At 45.6% G+C, this 21,281-nt stretch overlaps 1 protein-coding gene across 1 annotated transcript in view; it reads right to left on the reverse strand.

Annotated features, from left to right (window-relative positions):
- The window catches only part of Arhgef26 (Rho guanine nucleotide exchange factor 26), a 118,038-nt gene that overhangs the window by 65,212 nt on the left and 31,545 nt on the right, over positions 1-21,281 (reverse strand). The window contains exon 5 of the mRNA XM_005077925.4: positions 18,597-18,757. Within this exon, the coding sequence (XP_005077982.1) occupies positions 18,597-18,757 (161 nt within the window). The remainder of the gene's footprint in view (positions 1-18,596; positions 18,758-21,281) is intronic.

The raw sequence follows: 21,281 nt of genomic DNA on the forward strand, positions 1-21,281 counted from the left end.
GTTTACACAAGGGCATTTTTTTAATTCGTGTATTTATTTGTTTGATGAGACAGGGTTTTGTCTTCTGCTTCAACCTGGAACTGAAGGTCTTCCTGCTTTGGCCTCTTGAGTACTGACACTACACTCATGCAACTCCACACCCACAGTTTCAAACATGCGTGTTCTAAGTCACTAGCTCCAGCACTTTATAATTACCTTATGTTCCTCACAGGCCAACTCAATTACAATCCGGAAAAGGATGGACATGGGTATACACACATATGGATGCACATATGTATATCCGATACGTTAGCTGCTCTACCACATGTATTAAAAAAAAACCTTCCTGAAAAGTATTACTCAAGGTTCTCTATCCCACATGATCCAAGAGAGGGGAAATTGAAGGAAGGTAAGCATATTTTATCACTGAAAATCATACAGCTATATCTTGCTGTGTCTCAAACTCTGTATTTTGCTAATGCCTCAAATTAAATATTTAATATGTGCTTGGCAGTAGGTGGCACACATCTTTAGTCCCAGCCCTTGGAAGGCAGAGGCAGGCAGATCTCTGTGAGTTGCAGGCCAGCTAGGGTTGTTACACAGAGAAACCCTGTGCTGGAAAAACAAAAATCAAAAAGGAAAAAAGAATAAGGAAATATTTGTGCCTAACGTGTCTACATCCTGATGGCAGATGGCAGCACTCACCCTAACACTCTAAGACACATCTCACCCCCAACCCTGTCACCTCTGGCTGAAGGTGAGCAGACAGTCTGAGGACCTTTAAGAGTGTTAATCCCGAACATCGGCACAGGCTCTACCCACTTATCTGGCTAACTTGAACCAACACGGTATGCAGCAGCCCAGTAAACCCTGGCTGTAGGACTCAAGGAGCATGCAGGAAGACTTAAGCGTTGATCTCCCAATGTTAAAAAATGAAGGCTGTACCTATACATCCAGATTTCCGAGTCTTCCTGAAACGTCGGGATATACAGTGATGTCCAGGTCACCATGGCAAGGACGGTGAAGGCTGAACTCACAGGCCTGCCCTATGGAGATCACCTGCCACTTGGCGCCATCCCTGTCTCAAACCCATGACTTCCTCAGCCACGAGAGCAGCTGGCTGGCTCTGCCTCCCCACAGAAAGCTAGCTTGACTCAGACGTGGGTCTGAGTGCTGGCCTTTAACCCGGGGTGTGTGTGGGGGGGGGAGAACGTCCCTCTAACCTCTGCTTCCCATCTGCTAAAGAGGTCATCTTCTCCACAGCTGACGGTGAGACTTGAAAACATAGGAGTAAAAAAAGCCAAACCCAGTATAAGCCTCACTGGCCTACAGAAATGGCGGCTGACACATCATCATCAAATGCCTGGGCACGTGAGGCACGCCAGTGAAGAAATGCATTTGAAGCCAAAAACGATGATGGGCGGCCTACTGTAATGCCCCTAATGTAGAGACAAGTCTAGTTGTGAGGAGCTCACTAGGCTTTTCCTTCTGCCTGGCAGGAGCCTGTGAGCCCCAGCTCTGTGTCGGAAAAGGAACAGACGCCTATTCGCAACTTCTGGCTCAGTTATGAAGAGAAGCAACACCTCGTTCGTCGGAAAAAACAAAATTACATCTACGACAACCAATCTATCCCGCACCTGAAGGGCTTCTCCTATTAGTGTTAATGAGAACAACGACTCTAAAGCTTTCACTCAAGTTTAAAGTGTTACATTTTTACCGTGAGCAACAATTAATTACCGCAATTATCACATTTTTGACAGATGTATACTCGTAAGATATTTGTCTCTCACTAGAAAGGCTCTGAAGTTTGCGGTTTCCAGTGATTGATCGCACTGTGTGCAGTCTAATTAATTGGGCGGGACATTGACTGTTCAATTACAAATGGGGGGGTCAATGAAAGAAAAAGTTGTGTCCGGCCCTTTCTTCATAATCTTAATGTGGTCTTGACGGACTGCTATCGGGAGAAAAATCTTGTCAGTGTATGTTCGTGATCTGAGCCAGAACAAGCTACAGCAAGGAGCTAAGTCCAATTATTTATATCATCTTGGCAAAACTCCAAGGCAGCAGCATAATCAATCTTCAAGGGAGTGTGGTAAAGAGACCAGGAAACCCTGATGATAAATTTTCTTTAGACATGAAAAGACATTCATAGCACCTGGCCGAAGGCCGAACACACTATATTCTGATATGTAAACTAGGCTAGAATAACAATTTCTCCCATGTTAGTTTTGGCTTCAGAACATACGTGAAAATTGGTATGGACAAAGGCCTTGCTTAGCTGGCTGATTTCCAGGCACTAACTAATCATCATAAAACCTGAAACAGGTCGGGTTCTGCCTTCGGTTCCCCCTTAACTTCACATTAGTATGTGAATACCAGCCGTGGCACGAAGAAGCCAGGCGTCATGTCCTGAGCCAGCGACACAGCACACACAGGTGGTGTAGCAGGGACTGGAAGTCGGCAGACTGCTTTATAATGTTTAAAGACGAGCATCCAAAAAGAGAGATTTTAGCAGTCCTGGATTACTTCACTACTAAGGTACTGTCTTCTTAGCCGGGCGTTGGTGGAGCACGCCTTTAATCCCAGCACTCGGGAGGCAGAGGCAGGAGGATCTCTGTGAGTTCGAGACCAGCCTGGTCTACAGAGCGAGTTCCAGGACAGCCTCCAAAACAATACAGAGAAATCCTGTCTCAAAAAAAAAAACAAAAAAACAAAAAAACATAAACAAAAAAAAGGTACTGTCTTCGTTTTCATTACATCTAAACTAAGTTTTCTTTTTTTCTATTTTGCCCTAGGATATAACAAAAGAATAAAAAGAAATAAAACCAAGTAGTACTAGCATGGAGCTGGCCATTTCTGGTTGTACAATAATTGCCGGTTCTTAATATCCACAGTACTTAATGCTCTACAAAGTTGCTATGAACATTGAATGAGTGAACACTGAACTAAGCTACGAATAGAAACCCAAGTCAAGCTTCTAGAAGCCTCTACTCACAGTATTTTCAAACAACCAGTATGCAACCTTGTTTAATGTATTTTAACACGCCTTATTGCATATGCATATAGAGATACACAAATACCTGATTCTTTAATATAAGCTAACACCAACACAACTGTAACTACAGTTGTAATTACGTACACATGGTGATCTGCTGACATCCATCTCATGCCAATAGCACAAAAATGCAACTTACGAAGCATAAAAATTTATCAAATGTGCACATTTCCTCCAAAGGCGTACCACAGTCTCGCCGCTATGGGATACTGCACACTTGACAGCACTCCAGCCGGCTGCTCTGAGGCCATTCTAAGTAACAGAGATCACGACTGGAAACATAAAAGATACCACAACCATGCCAGCAACTCACCAGAAGGACCAAAGTCAACCGTATGACAGCAGGTGGTTGGCTTTGATTACACGCATGACTGGACAATTCATGGGGCACACCCAAAAGCGTGTCCGGCAAAGTGTTTTTGGGGAGGTTTAACCAGGAGAGGCGATCCACCCTGAACATGCACAGCATTGCCCCACGAGTGGGGTCTTCAGCTGGATTCAAAAAAAAGAGAGGAGACAGCCAGCCAAGGGCTTCTGCCCCCTGGCCCACCCAGATGTGAGGATCCTCAGCCACGGACTCTGGCAGCCACGAAAGTCTTCCCAGCTGTGACAGGCTGTGCCCTCAAACCAGCCACAATAAAGCTGCCCTCTTAAGCTGCCTTTTGTCAGAGCAATGGGAAATTGTTAATACGGGCAGCGTGCTGTCTTGTTCGGCTTCGAAAAGCTGGGACTGTGCGCGTGGAAAAAGTTACAAAGCGGGGTTAAAAAAAATAAAAAATGAACTCAGGTGTGCCGTGTGATTTATTACGAGAGACAAACGAACAGCAGTGAGCAGTGCCTTTGTCAAACAAGCGATCTGTGCTGCACATACGGTTGGCTGGCTTTGCTATTTACATTTCCAATCTCAAGTAAGTTAGCTGGGTATTTTTAAAATAAAGTGAAATCTTGACTTGCAGGAACTTTAACCAAACGAAGCATTCCCTGAGGACATGATGTAAAAGGAGATTTTAGTGAGCCCGCATTAGCCAGATGCCTTTTCCTTAAATTGTATCAACACCCTGTTACCAAACTCTGGAAATGTATAAACCCTCCAGAGACAGGGAAATACTTGAAAAACCATGCATTCAAACTAGACATACGTTTAGTATTCTGAACTACAGCATGACTCAGGCTTGGGTATTCATTAAATAATATATATGCACACACATATAAATGATATATATGCACACACACATATATATATGGATGTGATTTTTCAAGACAGGGTCTCTCTGTATAGCCCTGGCTGTCCTGGAACTCTCTCTGTAGACCAGGCTGGCCTCAAACTCAGATGTGCCCACCTCTGCCTCCCAAGTACTGGGACTAAAGGCAAGCGCTACTATACCTGGCTTAAATAATGTATCTTGATATTGCAGCTAAATAATTTATTTGCAGCATAGAAATGTTGGTTTATTAAGTAAGTTATGTTCCACATATCAGCTGTCCAATTTTAAGGAAGCTATTGTTATATACAAACAGTTAACAACAATGCAGTATTTCTAGATAGGCAAAGACCTTATGAGGTCAATCTCCTGGGCAACAAAGGCAGGAAGGGTAATTATGAGGTAAGGACGATCACGTCATGGCTTCCTGCACCAGGGGAAGTTCCCGGGTTGAGAGCTGTCTCTCTAGCATCTGTCCCACGAATGCTTATGTCCCCAAGTCACAAGAATGGGAATTTTGTCTACTACGTTTACATTTATATTTCCAGGGCCTTGGTCCCATAGTAGGTGCTCGATAGATAATTTTTAAGAAAGAAAAAAAAAGCACATAGCCTAAATGTGTTATGAAAGAAAAAGATACAATGCTTAAAGGAGCCCTATACTTACCCAAGTGACTATTATCAATGTATGCCTGCCATTCTTTACAAGTTCCTCAAGTGGGGCCAGAGAGATGACTCAGTGGGTAAAGGCCCATGCCCTACGCAGGCCTGATGACCTAAGTTCAATCCCTCCGAACCCATGGAAAGCTGGAGAACAGAGAACTGTTGTCTGTCCTCTGACATTCAGATGTGCACCATGGCATCTTCTCTTCTCTTCTCTTCTCTCTCTCTCTCTCTCTCTCTCTCTCTCTCTCTCTCTCTCTCTCTCTCTCTCTCTCTCTCTTCCTCTCTCCCTCCCTCCCTCCCTCCCTCCCCATCTCTCTCTCACACACACACAAACACAAATAATAAGTATTTTTTAAGTCCCTAAAGAGAAGAACATAGGAAAGGTGCCAGCAGCTTTGGAGAGCAGAGGAAGGGAGGAAAGGATACTCAGGGTTATTTTTCATTTAAAACCCTGGCTATTTGATAGACCAAAAGAAAAGCCACTGGCACCGCACGTAAACTCTCTGCCCGTGTGGCTCTCTGGAAGCTATAACTAAATCTGCTCTATCAGGGACTTACTTTTCACTGCATAGCCTCGATAAAACTTGATTTTTTTCATGTACACCAATTGTCATTTTTGAACGGTCCAAGGCAGATCCTCTAAACTACACTGCTCCTGGAGTTGTAAAAGAGAGAAACTTACTCCAGATGGGCAAACGCTGGGCCAGCCACTCAAGGAGGGATGCAGGGCTCCCACGGGGAATGCAGGCACCACCACTGGGTCAACAGCCATTCTGGATGGTGCACGCATTCCTGAGTTCAGACTCTGCCTGCGAGTCTAGGCCAGGCCTTTCCAAAGAAACCCATCAACTAAAACTATCAAAGCACCACACTGTGTTTTCCTCAAACAAGGCATGAAGCCCTCTGACTTGCCTGTAAAGGCCTCTTTCCACCTGCATTTTAGAAATTTGATGTTCACTCTCAGAAAATAACTTTCAGAGATACCTCCCTAATAGGTTCTAGACTTGTGGGTTGAGACCCCTTTGGGGGGGGGAGGTCGATATTTTCCCCCGGGGAGTGCACTTATCAGGTATCCTGCGTATCAGATATTTACATTACAGTTCATAACAGTAGCAGAATGAGAGTTGTGAAGCAGCAATGAAATAATTTCATGGTGTGTGTGTGTGTGGGGTCGGTCACCACCATGAGAGACACTGTATTAAAGGGTCGCAGCACTGGGAAGGCTGAGAAACCACTGCATGACGAGACTGTTTACCGCCTGAAGCTCACTCTTCCCAAAATTTACACATATGATCGCGATACCTACAGCTGTATTTTTCAAGACATCCCCGGAGCTCTCTCTCTGACCCCTTTCAGACCTGAACGTGAGACGCACGTGCGCCTCAGGTGAAGTTTGCATCTCCCATCTCTGTGAGGCTTCCGACTGAAACACACACCACTGAAACCCACAGCCAAGGAGTGGCAGGCACTGGCAGGAGTCTGGGATGCTCCAGTGGGGACTGGTGAAGTCTTCCCTTCAGTGAAGACTTAAAACCAAGGATGGCTTTGGATCCTAATGCCGCTTCAGTGAAGATGTTGCTTCAGTGAAGACTTAAAAGCAACGGATGGCTTTGGATCCCACAGCTGCCTGATAAACATCAGCCCTGGCTGAGGGAGGGCTCACTCAGTGGCTGACAGGCAGAGGGCAGGTGACAGACTCAGGGATGAGATGACTGACATTCCTGGCCCCGTTATCAGGAAAAGAAATACAATCAACAAAAGCCAGTCTTCAAAGTTGGGAGTTAGCCAATGCCTCGGAAGCTGAAATAAAGCAGGCAAAGGCAAGCGTTTCTCCACCATACATCCCTAAAGAATACGGGGGGGGGGGGGGTTCTTCATATGTTTTGCTCAACAGCTTGTAAGGGAGAGAGTTTTGAATCTTTTTTTGTTTGCTTGTTTTTGAGACGTGGTCTCTCTGTATAGCGCTGGCTGTCCTAGAACTAGTTCTTTAGACCAGACTCACAGAAATTCACCTGCTTCTGTCCCCCAAGTGCTGGGATCAAAGGTGTGCACCACCACCACTGGGCAAGAGAGTTTTGAATCTAAATTACAGTATTTTTCAAGGACAGTTTATGACACGGAAATCACCCGGTCAAAAAACAGTACTCTGACTCCATTCTGATCACAGACAGAGATCTATAGAAGTAAACTAGATATTGGCAAGGAAAGCCGGAAAAGGTAAAGGAACAACGTTGAAAGGTTTAAAATCCTGGGGTGGCATGAACACTGCCAAGGCAATCCAACCGTTCGCTCAGGAGGGGGAGCTTCCTAAAAGAAACCCTTCCCAAAGTACAGCTGCTCCAGAGTTAAGGCCATGACAGGTTAAACCTGTGACAGGGAGCTTAAAAAAATTGCTCCTCTAAAAGACCTTTAACTTAACGTTACAGACATCTAAGAAAGTAGTTTAGTGCCGGGATAACATCTGGTTCTGTTCTGTTTTCTTTTGTTTTCAATCACATGGAGTCAGGTGAAATTTCTGCTTGTGAGATGGATGGTTGAGGACTACCCGGAAGGCAGCGTCCAGCGCATTCTTCGAAGGCTCCACAGACGCGCGCAAGTGCGGACCCGAGTCTCTTATCAGTGAACGTGCACTGAATGGCGCTCGCGATGCGAAGAATGAGGAGCGAGCATGTGAGGGGCCGTGTCCATGGCCGAGCACAAACACTGCCATTGTCCCTGCCCTGGCTCTCCAGATGGGTCTCCTCTGCAGAAGAGACATTCCAATGAACTCCCAATACAAAGGCCGTTGGCTAGCTACAAGGAGACCTTTGTCTGCATCTCCACAAGTGACGGGGTCAATCCCAGCCAATCTCGACATTTCCATGGAACCTTTCCACAAAGTTTTTTTTTGGAAGCCCGAGTCATTTCCCGAAACCTTTTAGAAACCCAAAGAAAACACCGTGAAGATAAAGGCTCTGTTAAGACCCATGCCCAACGCCACTCACTGAATGTATGAACCACTCAGAATACTCTCCTAGACATGCAGTGATTTAATCCAGACCCCGAAAATTGTACAGCGTGCCAATAATATGCTGAGCTGATGCTTAAGGCTGTTCATCTCTCTTCCTAGAATCAGAAAGCGAATTTTTCAATTTTTAAGGGAAATCGTATTTTCACAGGTTTCTACACCAAGTTTGAGATCTTAAAAAAAAATTAAAGTGAAAATCTGACCACAGATGGCTCAATATTTACATTACCACTTAAGAGTTAAGGAATCCATTCACTTAAATCCTGGGAGGCTTTCAAACTCTTCGATAAAAGTTTACTTTGGAAGTGCCTTTTTTTTTTCATACTGAGTACCAGAAAATTACAAATCTGAGTTCAGCCCCCACTTTCCAAACACACGTTTTTTTCTTTCCTTCTTCAACTCACTGTCGAAGTGGTTGGAGAAATTTAACATAAGCCGCCACTGAAGATGCCTTTTCAGTTTGGCGAACTGCAAGCTGTGAGACACTTGTACTATGTACTTGCTTGTTGTCAGATTATACTGTAGAACAGCAATGGGGGACGGAAGGGGGGACATTCAGAGGAAGCTTAGAGTGGAGACTCTGTACAAGCGCCCTTGCTCACGGTGACAACGAGGACGTAGCAGGGTAATGAAGACAGCATGTCATAGGTCTACATATCAGAAGAGGTTAAAGCCATTCAGATATTTTAAAAAAAGAACTTACAGTTCTCCACTGGAGGATGCATATTGAAAAAAGCAAATCACAGTCAGTCATTTTCTGAGTGTGTGTGTGTGTGTGTGTGTGTGTGTGGTGTTCCCTAGAACCCTAAATTGAAATTTAGTTCTTTACACTAAAATCTCTTTGGATTTTGAAGACAGAGTTTCTCTGTGTAGCCCTGGCTATCCTAGAACTCTCCCTGTAGACCAGGCTGGTCTTGAACTCACAGAGATCCGCCTGTTTCAGCCTCCCGAGTGCTAGGACTAAAGGCGTGTACGCCACCACCGCCCGGCTAGACAGAGCTCTCACCTGCTATACATGTGTACTTCTGATAGGTTGTCCAGGGTAAACACAACCGAGGAACCAAAAACCTCACTTACTTTAACCAAGCTTAAGCAATGAGTTTAAGTGGGTTCACACTGTTAGCTTGGGCTCAGTATCTTTACTTGGGAAGGGGGAAACGATGGATGGTACTTGGTAGCATCCTGAAGGGCTCGGGTCAGATGTAGGACTATGGTAGATTCACACTGCGACGCTTACGATGAGTACACAAATCGTCAGAAGCAACAGCCACAACACTCACAGCAGCTCGCCCTTGCAACTTCCCCTATCAGCCGCCCCTCTTGTGCTTAACCCAAGTGCCAGATTTAACTTGGCTAGATCATCCAGTTAACATTAAGATCTTTTCCACTGCCAAAAAAAAAAAAGCTGGGTGGCCTTGCTTGTTTTAACTCACAACTGGCGCAGTCAGAGAGAGAGAGAGAGAGAGAGAGAGAGAGAGAGAGAGAGGAACCCACGAAATGGTTCAAAATCCACAGCAGCTGCAAATGGAAGGCAGATGAAATACTGCAAGCCCCAGCCATTGTTTCTTTTCCCATAGGTTTCTACTCTGGTTTAATGTTGATTTTCTACTCCGGTTTAATGTTGGTCACAGGGAAACTAGGTTGCTAACAGTGTAGTGTAAGGCTCCAACTGGGAACTTTACCTGAGCTTAAAACGCCTGTGTGACAGCTCAGAACTCATGGGCTTACGCAGTCAATGCATAAAGGTGCAGGGGGATTGTTCAGTCCCGGATACCTGCAATAAAGGGTAATGGGAGCATCCCAGCGGGCAGCCGGAGCACGCCAGGGCCTTTGCCAAACACCGGTAAGAAGACCTCAATCATCTGCACGGAAAACGCCAGGGTTTGGTTGCCAACTAGGTCCCAGCTAATATATTCCGTGTGACCCCAGTATAAAGAAGATGGCTGAGACGGCATGATAGCATGCTGTGGCCCGTCACGAGTGTCCCAGGCTCACGTCTCCATTGCTGTGGCAAAACACTGACCAAACCAACATGGAGAAGCAAAGGGTTTATTGGCTTTTACCCATCCACATCACGGTTCACCCCCCGAGAGAAACCAGGGCAGGAATCTGTGGGCGAGGGCTGAAGCGGACGCCGTGTGTGTGTATGTGTGTGTGTGCGCGTGTGCATGCATGGGTGTGTGTGTGCATGGGTGTGTGTGTGCATGTGTGTGTGCATGTGTGTGGTGTGTGTGCATGTGTGTGTGCATGTATGTGGTGTGTGTGTTTGTCTGTGTGTGCGTGTGTGTGCATGTGTGTGTGCGTGCGTGTGTGTGCATGTGTGTGGTGTGTGTGTTTGTGTGTGTATGTGTGTGTGTGCGTGTGTGTGAGTATGTATGTGTGTGCGTGTGTGTGCATGTGTGTGCGTGTGTGTGTGAGTATGTATGTGTGTGTGCGTGTGTGCGTGTGTGTGTGAGTATGTATGTGTGTGTATGTGTGTGTGCGTGTGTGTATGTGTGTGTGCATGTGTGTGTATGTGTGTGTGCATGTGTGTGTGAGTATGTGTGTGTATGTGTGTGTGCATGTGTGTGCGTGTGTGCGTGTGTGCGTGTGTGTGTATGTATGCATGTGTGTATATGTGTGTGTATGTGTGTGTGGTGTGTGTATGTGAGTATGTATGTGTGTATGTGTGTGCGTGTGTGTGTGCGTGTGTGTGTGTGCATGTGTGTGTGCGTGTATGTGTGTGTTTGTGTGTGGTGTGTGTGTGTATGTGTGTGTGTTTGTGTGTGCGTGTGTGTGTGTATGTGTGTGTGTTTGTGTGTATGTGTGTGTGCGTGCGTGTATGTGTGTGTTTGTGTGTGGTGTGTGGTGTGTGTATGTGTGTGTGCATATGTGTGTGTGCATGTGTGTGTGCATGTGTGTGCATGTATGTGTGTGCAGTCCCTCCGTTGAGGTGTACTCCGTTTCAGACTGACTCTGGTTTAAGCCTACCCTTTTAAACCCTGTGCCTGGCTGATCCTAGCAGAGGCAATTAATATATATACATTTTAAGTTGGAAAAGTAAAATCCAGACATATTTCAGATGCTTGCCTCCAAGGCTACCTCTTGGCTTTTATTATTGCCAATCTCAATGTGAACTTTTTTGAGGTGCCTCGAACAGTTACCGAGCACCCAGCTTCGATTTTCTAGGCCCCAGGATACCGCTGCTGACGACGACCGTCCCAATGGATCCGCCAATCGATCATTGCCTTCACTGGGATTTTAGAGCATTCGTTTCCGGTGACCCACACCCACCCAGCGGCTCCACAAACCCTCAGCCCATCCTCCCACTTTCTGCATCCTTAGCTAGGAGAACTGCATCCGTGGGGAGACATCAGTGGCCCTTATCTTTTTCTGCCTGAGAGGGCTTCCCTACTTCTAAGTGTTGCCACTTCCACGCATCGGTGTGAGAGGCTTGCAGAGAATTCTAAGCAGACTCGTTGGGCTCCCAACGTTTCCAGGTGGAGGAGAAAAAAAAGCCAATAAAGGTTGCAACGAGAAAGAACGGTTGCTAACAGGAGGCGCTGGAGCAGCCGTCACTTCCAGGGCGAAAACTAAAACAGGTCTCTCAATCTAGAGAGCTCTGTATTCTCTGGCCTAGTTAACATTTCATACGCTTTCCTTTTAGAAGTTAGCTGTTATGAATCAAGTAAAAGGTGGGGGGGGGTATGCTAATGTTAACGCCATTAAAGACTTCGGGAGATTTGCTGTCATTTGGTTAATGCGCTCATGCTTAGAATTTTGACACCAAATAGAAAACATATTTCGGAGTACGCACTGGCCGTGCCAGTGTTTGAACAAAATTCCAATTTTTTGGTACTATTAAGCAATTTCATAAGGCATGTGTACTTAAGATAGTATCTAACATCCCGATGTCTTCACTTTAATATAACTTGTAAACGGACAAACAAGCAAATCAGGTAAGTATTGTTTAGTGTGTTTACTGCTGTCCCCTAGTTTACTCCCCACAGAAAGCAGAGATGGAAAGAGTTGGGATTAGCTGCTCATTACATGCCAGGAACAACGTCACCTCCCCAGGATACAAAAGCGCATTGAAGGACACTCTTGACTGTACTCTGCAGAAGCCAGGCATAGCCTCTGCTTCACACGGCTTTCCAAAGAAAAACGGATGTTTCCATTTTTTTAAAATCTTTTTTTATTTAAATTAGAAACAAGCTTGCTTCACATGTCAGTCCCAGCTCCCTCTCCTTCCCCTTCTCCCCTGCCCCCCCACCAGATTTTCTTAGCCCACCACCCAATCCTCACTCGGCTCCCCCAGGGAGGGCCTCATCCAAAGTCTGCCTTGTGATCCAGGGCAGGGCCCAGGCACCTCCCCATGTGTTCAGGATGAGAGCACATCCCTCCACGTGGAACGCCAGGGATAAATACTGATCCACTACCAGGGATAAATACTGATCCGCTACCAGGGATAAATACTGATCCACTACCAGGGATAAATACTGATCCGCTACCAGAGGGCCCATAGATTGCCCATGGCCTCCTCACTGACACCCACATTCAGGGGGTTTGGATCAGTCCCATGCTGGCCTCTCAGCCATCAGTGTCAGATCTGTGAGCTCCCCCTTGCTCAGGTCAGCTGTTTCTCTGGGATTCACCAGCCTGGTCTTGACCTCTTTGCTCATCACTCCTCCCTCTCTGCAACTGGATTCCAGAGTTCAGCTCAGTGTTTAGCTGTGGGTGTCTGCCTCTGCTTCCATCAGCCTTAGGATGAAGGCTCTAGGATGGCAGTTTCCATTTTTTAATGGGAAAAAAAGAAATAGCTTTTCCACTTGCAAAGCTCTTCCACTACCTATCTGACAGGGTGCAAATAACAGCACACCCTGTTGCCAGCAGGACACAATATCGAAAATGAGTGCATGGAACTGGAGCTAAAAACACACATATAAAACATCAAAGAGTCAACTAATTTTCATTTTGCAGAAAACGTTCTAACACAATTAGCCTTTGTTTAGTCTTCATATTTTCTAACCGTAACCAGGTGGCCGACACTTTGGGGCAAATGAGTGAATTTCCTTTGATGACGGCATCAACCTTTAACAGTGAAGTATCTTAAATCCATAAGTAGCTAGAGTTAGATGTATTGCAAGTTGATGTAAAGCAGCAGCACTTACTATTAACATGGAAATATCATATGCACATTATTCCAAACAGACACCCGAGAGATAAAGAAGACCACTGAAACAGGAAAAAGCACCGGCCGTGTGCGGCATCTGTTTAGGAAACAGATCTATTTGTTTTTTGTTTTTTAAGTGGAAGAATATATCAAATGTTTCTATTTTCATTCTTCATTATTCAGGTTTTTAGGACATCCTTGAAAGAGAAAGGGACCACGAGTCAGGCTTTCCACAAATGTGAGACAAAAGGCAAGATGCTCGTTCCACTCAGTGAAGGTGCGGCTGAGTAGACCCAGGGTTGAGTCAAAGATGGTCCACAGACGGGCCCAGAGACACCCTGGTGCCACAAGTTTTCAGACTTTCCTCCAGTCATGCTATGAACACAGGGGTAGCATTCCCTTCTAGGCGAGGACAGGGGGGAGAGTCAGCTGGAGGCTAGATTTCCCTCCACACAGACTTTTCACAAATACCAAGGAAACAGACTGTTGCCAGGCCCAGAGCACCAAGAGACATGCTCCTGAGAGGCATGCTACATATTCTCCAGGGTCAGAGGATCAAAGGTCGGAACCCACCACATGGTTCTTACACCACAGTCCCCTCCAAAGTCTCAGGGTCAGGATGCTGACACTCGTCCTCTTTGTACCCATCCATAGATTTCAAGGCGGGCATTCACGTTTGTCCAGGACTGCGACCAACTGTACCCAGGCACCATCTAGTGATGTCAACTCACAGGACTACCCTAAACTACATTTCCCTGGCGGCATATGGTTTCATCACCACCACTTTAAAAACTACTGCCCTAAGATGCGTTACGTTATTTCACCCAGAGTGACAGGAACCGCTTTTGTGAGCCACTCAAGACTTCTTTGGAGCCGGGCAAGGATGGCGCACACACCTTTAATCCCAGCACTGGGGAGGCAGAGCCAGGCGGATCTCTGTGAGGGCAGCCTAATCTACAGAGCGAGTTCCGGGACAGCCAGAGCTATTACACAGGGAAACCTTATCTCTAAAAGCAAAAACAAAAAGAAAACTACTCCTTTAGTTGTTTCATTTCTTTCTTGTTTTTGTTTTGTTTTGTTTCTTTGGGACAGGGTCTCACTAAGTAGCTCTGGCTATCTCAGAACTCACCCACTATGTAGACCACGCTGGCCTGGAACTAAACTCACAGAGAGCTTCCTGCCTCTGCATCCTGAGTCTGGCATTAAGGCTCGGGCCACCAGGCCAGCCTGATTCCTCCTTTCAACCAGACACCTTCTCTTCCCGAGCCACACTCTCTCATGCTTAAGCCTTTGTCTCCCTCACTAAATTCCAACCTTCTAGAAACCTCCATCCAGAGCCAGCCAGGCCGGAAAACCGGGGAAGCAAATGAAACCTTTGCACTTTCTGGCAAGTCTTTCAAGAACCCACACTCTAAACATCTTTGGAGTCCTTCCTCTTTGTCCCATCGTGGTCAATGACGGTTACAAAGGCTACCTCGAATCTCTCAACACTCATACACACTGCTTCTCTCCACAGCAGCAGCAGATTCTACCACGTTCTTTCCGGCACGCCCACCCACGACACCACACAAATGCTAAGTGTGAAATTCCTCAGCAAGCGGTGGGAACCCAGCCCCACGTTCCGGCTTTGCTATTCATCTACTCTCTTCCTCTCCTTTGGCCTCACCGTGACCTCTAGTCCGTGACCTCTAGTGCGACCCAAACATTCCTCTTTCCGGAGATGTGCCGGGCTTTGGGGTACCTCAGCATGCTTGCTAGGGTTGTTCTGCCAGCCGCCACCGGCCCCCACAATACCAGCATCTACGAGGCAGACGACACTGGCTGAAATGTGGCGTAGCCCTTAGCCGCCTAGCAGAACAGGAGGCCCGGTCACCGGAATGGCTGATCCGGTCACACAGAGGAGCACCTAAAAGGGACATGACCACTGGCGGGTGCCCACGCATACGCTCAAAGTCAGAACGGTCTTTGTCCTTTGCTGCCTGTGTGCAAATAACGCTGACTCACAGGGAAGGGCCACCCGGTGTTTAATCAGCAAACAGAGGAGCCTGAGTTACCTTACCCCAAAGGATACCGGGTGTCACGCCACGGCAAACCTGGGCGCCAACAGGGCTCTCACTCAATCCACACTAACAGACGCTATCACCTACAGCTACTTCTTTCATGACATAAAAGAACAATCATACCGGCCAACAAGCTGGCTTTGCGGCATCCAACGGTGCTAGGCTTCGTAAGCACTTGTCTATTGTAGGTGGTTCTGAATATATTGTGACAAAAGCAGTGTCTTAAAGCACTCTCCTAAAATCTTTTAACTGACTGCCCAATTATTCCTGCTCTAGGCCTACAGCGCGGTTGAACTCACATTGCTGAGCGATCTTTCAAGAAGTTTTGACGTCCAAGGTTCCTCTTTCTTCATTGCTTGTGTGTCAACACGCCGCCCATGAAACTGCACCGTGGTGCAACACAGAACTTTCTGGTCAACGACAGACCACACACACAAGCTGGTAGTCTCATAAAAAAATAATATAATGAAGCTGAGCAATGTCCAATGTCTAATCGCTTTACAGTAGCCATGTGGCCACAGAACAATGGTTTACTCTTGTTTGGGTGGCACCGGTATAAACAATCCTCAGGTGCTGCCACCCACACAAAAGCAGAGTAGGACAAACACCTGACAGTGATGAAACTACATCAGTGGTTCACAGGTAATCCCAGCTACACTTTCGTCACTAAATCAATCTCCCTTCCCTTGAAGAACAAAAGCTTACAAAGTTATAAGCCACAGAACAGCGTCTTGTATCATGTATCATTTTCTGTGTCTTACGTTTTTTCTTCTTCTTTACGCTTACTTAACTCTGCTTTGTTCGCGGCTATAGGAGAACTAGCCAGTATCATCTACATTATGGTATCACTTAAGTATGCAGTAGGCTATATGTCATCTCGGTTCATACAAGTACACTCAATTGAAGGTATTTTCACAATGACGACCCCTGTATCCCCAGTGACCACCCCCCCACTCCCAGTGATTTCTCACATTTTATCCTGGCTGTTGAGCAATACATGCGTACGCACTAATGCCCCTGCTATTACCTTAAGGCTTCAACATCCTATGTTCATTACTTAGAACAGTCTACTTACTGTGCTGAAAAAAAAATACCATTGACTTAGTTTCAGTTGGACTGTAGTATGTTCCAGAATGCTTTAATTAAAAATAAAAGGCCTTAAGAGAAATGCTAAAACTTCATTGAGATAATTCTCCTTGCCTAACAGATTGACAAAAATCTGAAGATTTGTCGACAGGCTGCCGGAAAGGCGGCGGAGGTGCGGGGACCTGTCTGTTCTCAGTGGCAATGCAAGCTGCTTCAGACGCTTTGAGGGGGGTTTGGTAATGCACGCATACTTACCCTTTGATGCTGCAGCTCCTCCCCAAATATTTTCCCAAAGATAAAATAACTAAAACACAACAAAGCATGTGCGCTAAGCGCAATAGTGAGACCAGAAAAAAAAAAACCAAAAACAAAAGAACCAAGCCTACGTCCATGAACAGAGGTCTGCACCAGTAAGCCATGACACGGCCTCTTAGTGGAGACCCAGGCAGCCAGAAATGAGAGTGCCTGTCTTTATAAAATGACTAGGGAGCAATCTCTAGACCCTCTCATTATGTGAAGAAAAAAAAAAAAAGAAAGGAAGGTTGAAAGAAGTGTAAGGAATAGGCGGCTTGTAGTACCTAAGGGAAGTGATACAATATGTGGGGTGTGTGGGTGTGTACACACATACATTAAAAACAAAGATAAAGAGTAACTTTCCAGAGGAGGGTAGTGAGACCACTCAGCAGTTAAGGGAGCTTGCCACCAACCTTGACGACCCGGGTTCGATTCCCTGGACTTGAATGGTGGGAGGAACAAACTAACTCCTGCAGGCGGCCCTTTGACACACCGTTATGGCACACTCCACCCTTGCCCCAAATAAATATTTTTTAAAAAAGTAAAAAAAAAATTCAGCCATGCAAGGGGAAATCGGGATGGTTGGGACAATGGCAGAAGCTGGGATTCCTGTGTAGGCTCCATGAAGCTCTAAACAGACTTATAAAAGTTGCACATTTAATGCATGTATTTTTGATGAGCCTGGAGTACCTAGAGGCTGTTTTGAGTATACCTTGTTCTGTAGACTTGAATTTGGACTTTTTTTTTTTTTTTTTGGTTAGCTACTCAAAGCCAAAAGAGTCATCCAGCAATGAGCACCCCCTGAATTCTTCATAAACATCAAAAGACACTAAGACTCTTGAGGCCAGCAGTTGACTCCAGATCTAGAGCAAGAACTGTAATCAGGATCTTGAAGATAGCAAGAAGATGGCCAGAGATTATTAAGGCTAAAACCAGAAAAGCCTGAGCATCAACAGAGAGAGTGTGTGCATCAGTGCGCCACTGGGTACGTGGACAGACAGACGTGCATTTCCCTTAGAGAAACACACGTTACTGGCTAAACAAAGCACGGTGGATTAGAGCAAAAGCATCTGCGGTCCCTCACTGAGCTGACAGACCTAAGATGGATCACCACCCCCATGCCCTGCTCCCTGAAAACTGCCGCCCAATCAATAACCTGGTGCCTTCAATAAACGATTTGCCATAAAAAAATATTCTTTAAAAAAAAGGAGAAACTTGTAATTACAGACACGCAGTGGCTTGTAAAATTTAGGTGAGATAGTTAAGGGGAAGTTTCTCGCAGAGTGTTACCATTTAAATAAAAAACCAGAGAAATAGAAGGAAGAAAGGTTTGCTCTAGCTGCTTTTCAGGTGATCAGCAAGCAGTACACAGAGGGAGTGATTACCATGTACCCCTTGTGACATCAGCATTTTAAAATAAATGACCCTATGATTACCATGTACCCCTTGTGACATCAGCATTTTAAAATAAATGACCCTATTACACGCACACGCCTATACATACATAAAACCCAATAGGATAAAATCATAAACCAAAGTGTAGGTACATAAGGAAATAGTTTTCCTTACTAAACACCGAGGCATTTATCTGTCAGCTATTGTACGTATACACCTAGAAATATTTAAGTGGAAAAAAGCAAACCTGGGGAAAATATTAAATATAAGTGTTGAGCGTATGAAAATGTATTACACAGATGTATCAACTTCTCATGACAAAGTTATATACTAAAAAAAAAAAATCAATAAAAGCACTGTTAAAGTCTACCCAATTATTTCATACAGAAGATGAAAGCCTGAAGCCTCTCTTTTTTTTCACTTAAATAGGCAAGTGTCACAGCCTAGTCCAAATGAAGAAATAAGGAAGCAGATGTAGGGAAAGAGAGGGGCTGGAGAGGCCTGAGCTAGCTCCCTGCTGAGAGGAGTAGCATGCTCACCATCTAAATCATTACGAGCCCAAAGCACAGCCTAAAACGGACAGACGTCACCGGGCGAAGACACCGGCCACGTGGGTGGAGGGCAGCCCCTTAGTCAGAGGACACAGGGACCCTGGTAAGTACCATCCCAGCCGGGCCACGGGCAAACCGCAGAGCACTTACTTTTTGCTGGCCTCGTAGACGTCCGTGATATTGGAGAAGAGGTGGTGCCGCTCCGTTTTCGTCATGGTGTCGCTCAGTTCCTTCGAGTCTTTAAACATCCGTTTCAAGATCTCCAAGCTGAGTAAGTAGGAATGCTCTGAGGATATGACTTCAAAGATGGCCTGGCAAAGGGAAGAATAGAAATACGTGGTTCGTGACTTTAGCTGAAGAATTAAATACAGCTCTCACTGCTCTCTATGGGAGTGGCACGGAAGAGGTGTCGCCAAACCATTGTCTTTACAGAAGGCCTGTGTAGCCAAACGGAGGACTGTCACAGCCTGTACGTAAGGAAAAAAGTTAAAAGAGCCAGGATGACTTTCCATGGCATCCTGAGGTCATGCCTTTGCCACAGGGCACAATCTATGGAAGGAAGTAGGGCATGTCATAAAAATCTCACTGTGACACTAATTAACCTCTGGGGTCACCTTCCCTAGCCCTGCTTCCAAAGCGCACTGCTTCAGGGACAATTAAGAATTTATGATCATCTGGCCTCACAAACGGTCCCCTGCCCCCTTCTGAAATCTGTGCTCCTTCTCTCCGTTTTAATAACGGCTAATTTGCAAGTCAGCGGCAGATACTGCGTGGCATGACCGCACCTACCCTCAGAAGGTCCTTAGCAAGCCGCAGGAATTCCTTTATGTAACCCAGACAACTGAAAGTAATTCCATCTGCTCAACAAGCCACCTACTCTACTCTCATCAATGCACACTGGGCTTGGAGACCCCTGGTGACAAACAGAGAGGTTTTCTGATGACCATGAATGACGAAATGCCAGGTCACATAGACAGAGACACCAACGCCCTGTGTAAAGAATTCCATCTACCTCTTCAATACTAACACTAACAGGAATGCTTAGAGAATTTCTGGGGGGGGGGGGGACAGGGGTGGTGTGTAAACATTCTTACAGGCCTGGTACCTTGACCTTTATTTCCTTCAAGCCCCTGCCCGGGCAGGTGGATTCCCAGCTGCCCACGGCTGGGCTACATCTTGCATATCAAGTTAGCAGAGCTTCACTTGTTCAGAGCTAGTCTCTACTCCCCCTCTCCCGCCGCCCCTTTTTAAACATCTGTAAGCTTCTGGAGGCCTTAACCTTAAAGATTCTCTGGTCTAGCCTCAGCTAGGCTCCAAGGAGTTAACTGACATAACTGTTTAGAAAAAAAAAAAGGAGGAAGAGCGTTAGAAGTCAGCCTGTCCCTCGTCTGTGCAATAAACACAACTGTCCCTAAGAAAAATAGAACGGACTCAAGGATATTCTCCATTCCTGGATAAAAGTAACAGGTAATAAATAAATAGGTGGGCTGGAGGATTTTTGTGCCTTGGAGTGACTTCAAATATCTCCAACAACCAAAGGCTTCTGCAATCACACCCAAAATGCAAAGACAGATAAGGGACGCGTTGAACTATGCAGAACAGATCGCACGCAAAGGTGGGTGCAGAGAAGTCTAAGGCAGTAGTGGCTGACTGTATATCACCAAGCAGGCACGGACTACCAGAGAGCAGAGAAGGGCCATGACACTTGTATGCGAAATCTCAACAAAGAATTTCAGAATCCAACAGAAACAGACAAAATCCAAATACATAAGATGTCAAAGACGGATTGTTTTAATAGACTTAAGACTTTGGAGAAATTCTCGAATTTGTCAACAAAGAGATAATCATTTATTCCATAATAAACAGCAAAAAAAAAAAAAGAGCCCTAACCTCTGCTAACCCTTAGTAAAACTGACACAGGTGTTCAGAGAATGGAGCATCACACAGAGGCTTAAACAGCGACCAGAGGGAATATACATGATCACAGACAAGGCCCTCAATATGCTGACTGTAAAAAGTGACCACTGTAACATTTGATGTATGTATATGGAGTACATGACTTAAAAAATACAGACTGAAGAATACACGGCAACGTGTAATTAAACCTCTCTCAGTTGAATCAAGGAGAACTCGAGATTTTTATTAAGTTTTATTGTCTTTTTAAAATGCGGTACACCTGTGGGCACCCTCAAACGCTATGCTATATTCTCTAACCCTTTTAAACTTAAAAAAAAGTCGGTATTATGTACGCACATTTTTTTTTCCTTTATCCCGTGCTATCTGAGTAAGACAAGGGCAGCTTTGCATCTATGCAGAATTGATTCACCTGCATTTTAAAAAGCGCCTGCATGGACGCACATCAAGATGGGTAAGATGAGAGGAAAGTGACAACATTATAAGAACGAGCAAGGCCAGGCATGTGTGGTGGCGCACACCTTTGATCCCAGCACGCTGGAAACAGAGGCAGGCGGATCTCTGCAAGTTCTAGGCCAGCCTGGTCTACGTAGGAAGTTCCAGGACAGCTAGGGCTACACAGAAAAATCCTACTCCTCAAAACAAGACGAAGCGATAGAAAAGAGAAAAAAGAAAAGCCAAAAAAATTTTTTAAACTGTATCGACTTAAATTGCAAGGCATAAAGTCCTATGATCAGCCCCTTTGCTTATGTAAGCTTGATCTCTGGTTGTGCGTCTTAATTGACAGGAAATTTGCAAAGGCAGTTCATAAGTCCGTGTGTTCTTTCCCCAGTTTCCCCAATGCTGTGGCCATGCACACCTCACCCTCAGCGTCTGTTGTGTGGAGACTAACACATAAGCACTGGGCTCTGATTTTGGGTT

This window comes from Mesocricetus auratus, unplaced genomic scaffold, assembly GCF_017639785.1.
Source record: "Mesocricetus auratus isolate SY011 unplaced genomic scaffold, BCM_Maur_2.0 Super-Scaffold_100011, whole genome shotgun sequence".
Taxonomy (NCBI): domain Eukaryota; kingdom Metazoa; phylum Chordata; class Mammalia; order Rodentia; family Cricetidae; genus Mesocricetus; species Mesocricetus auratus.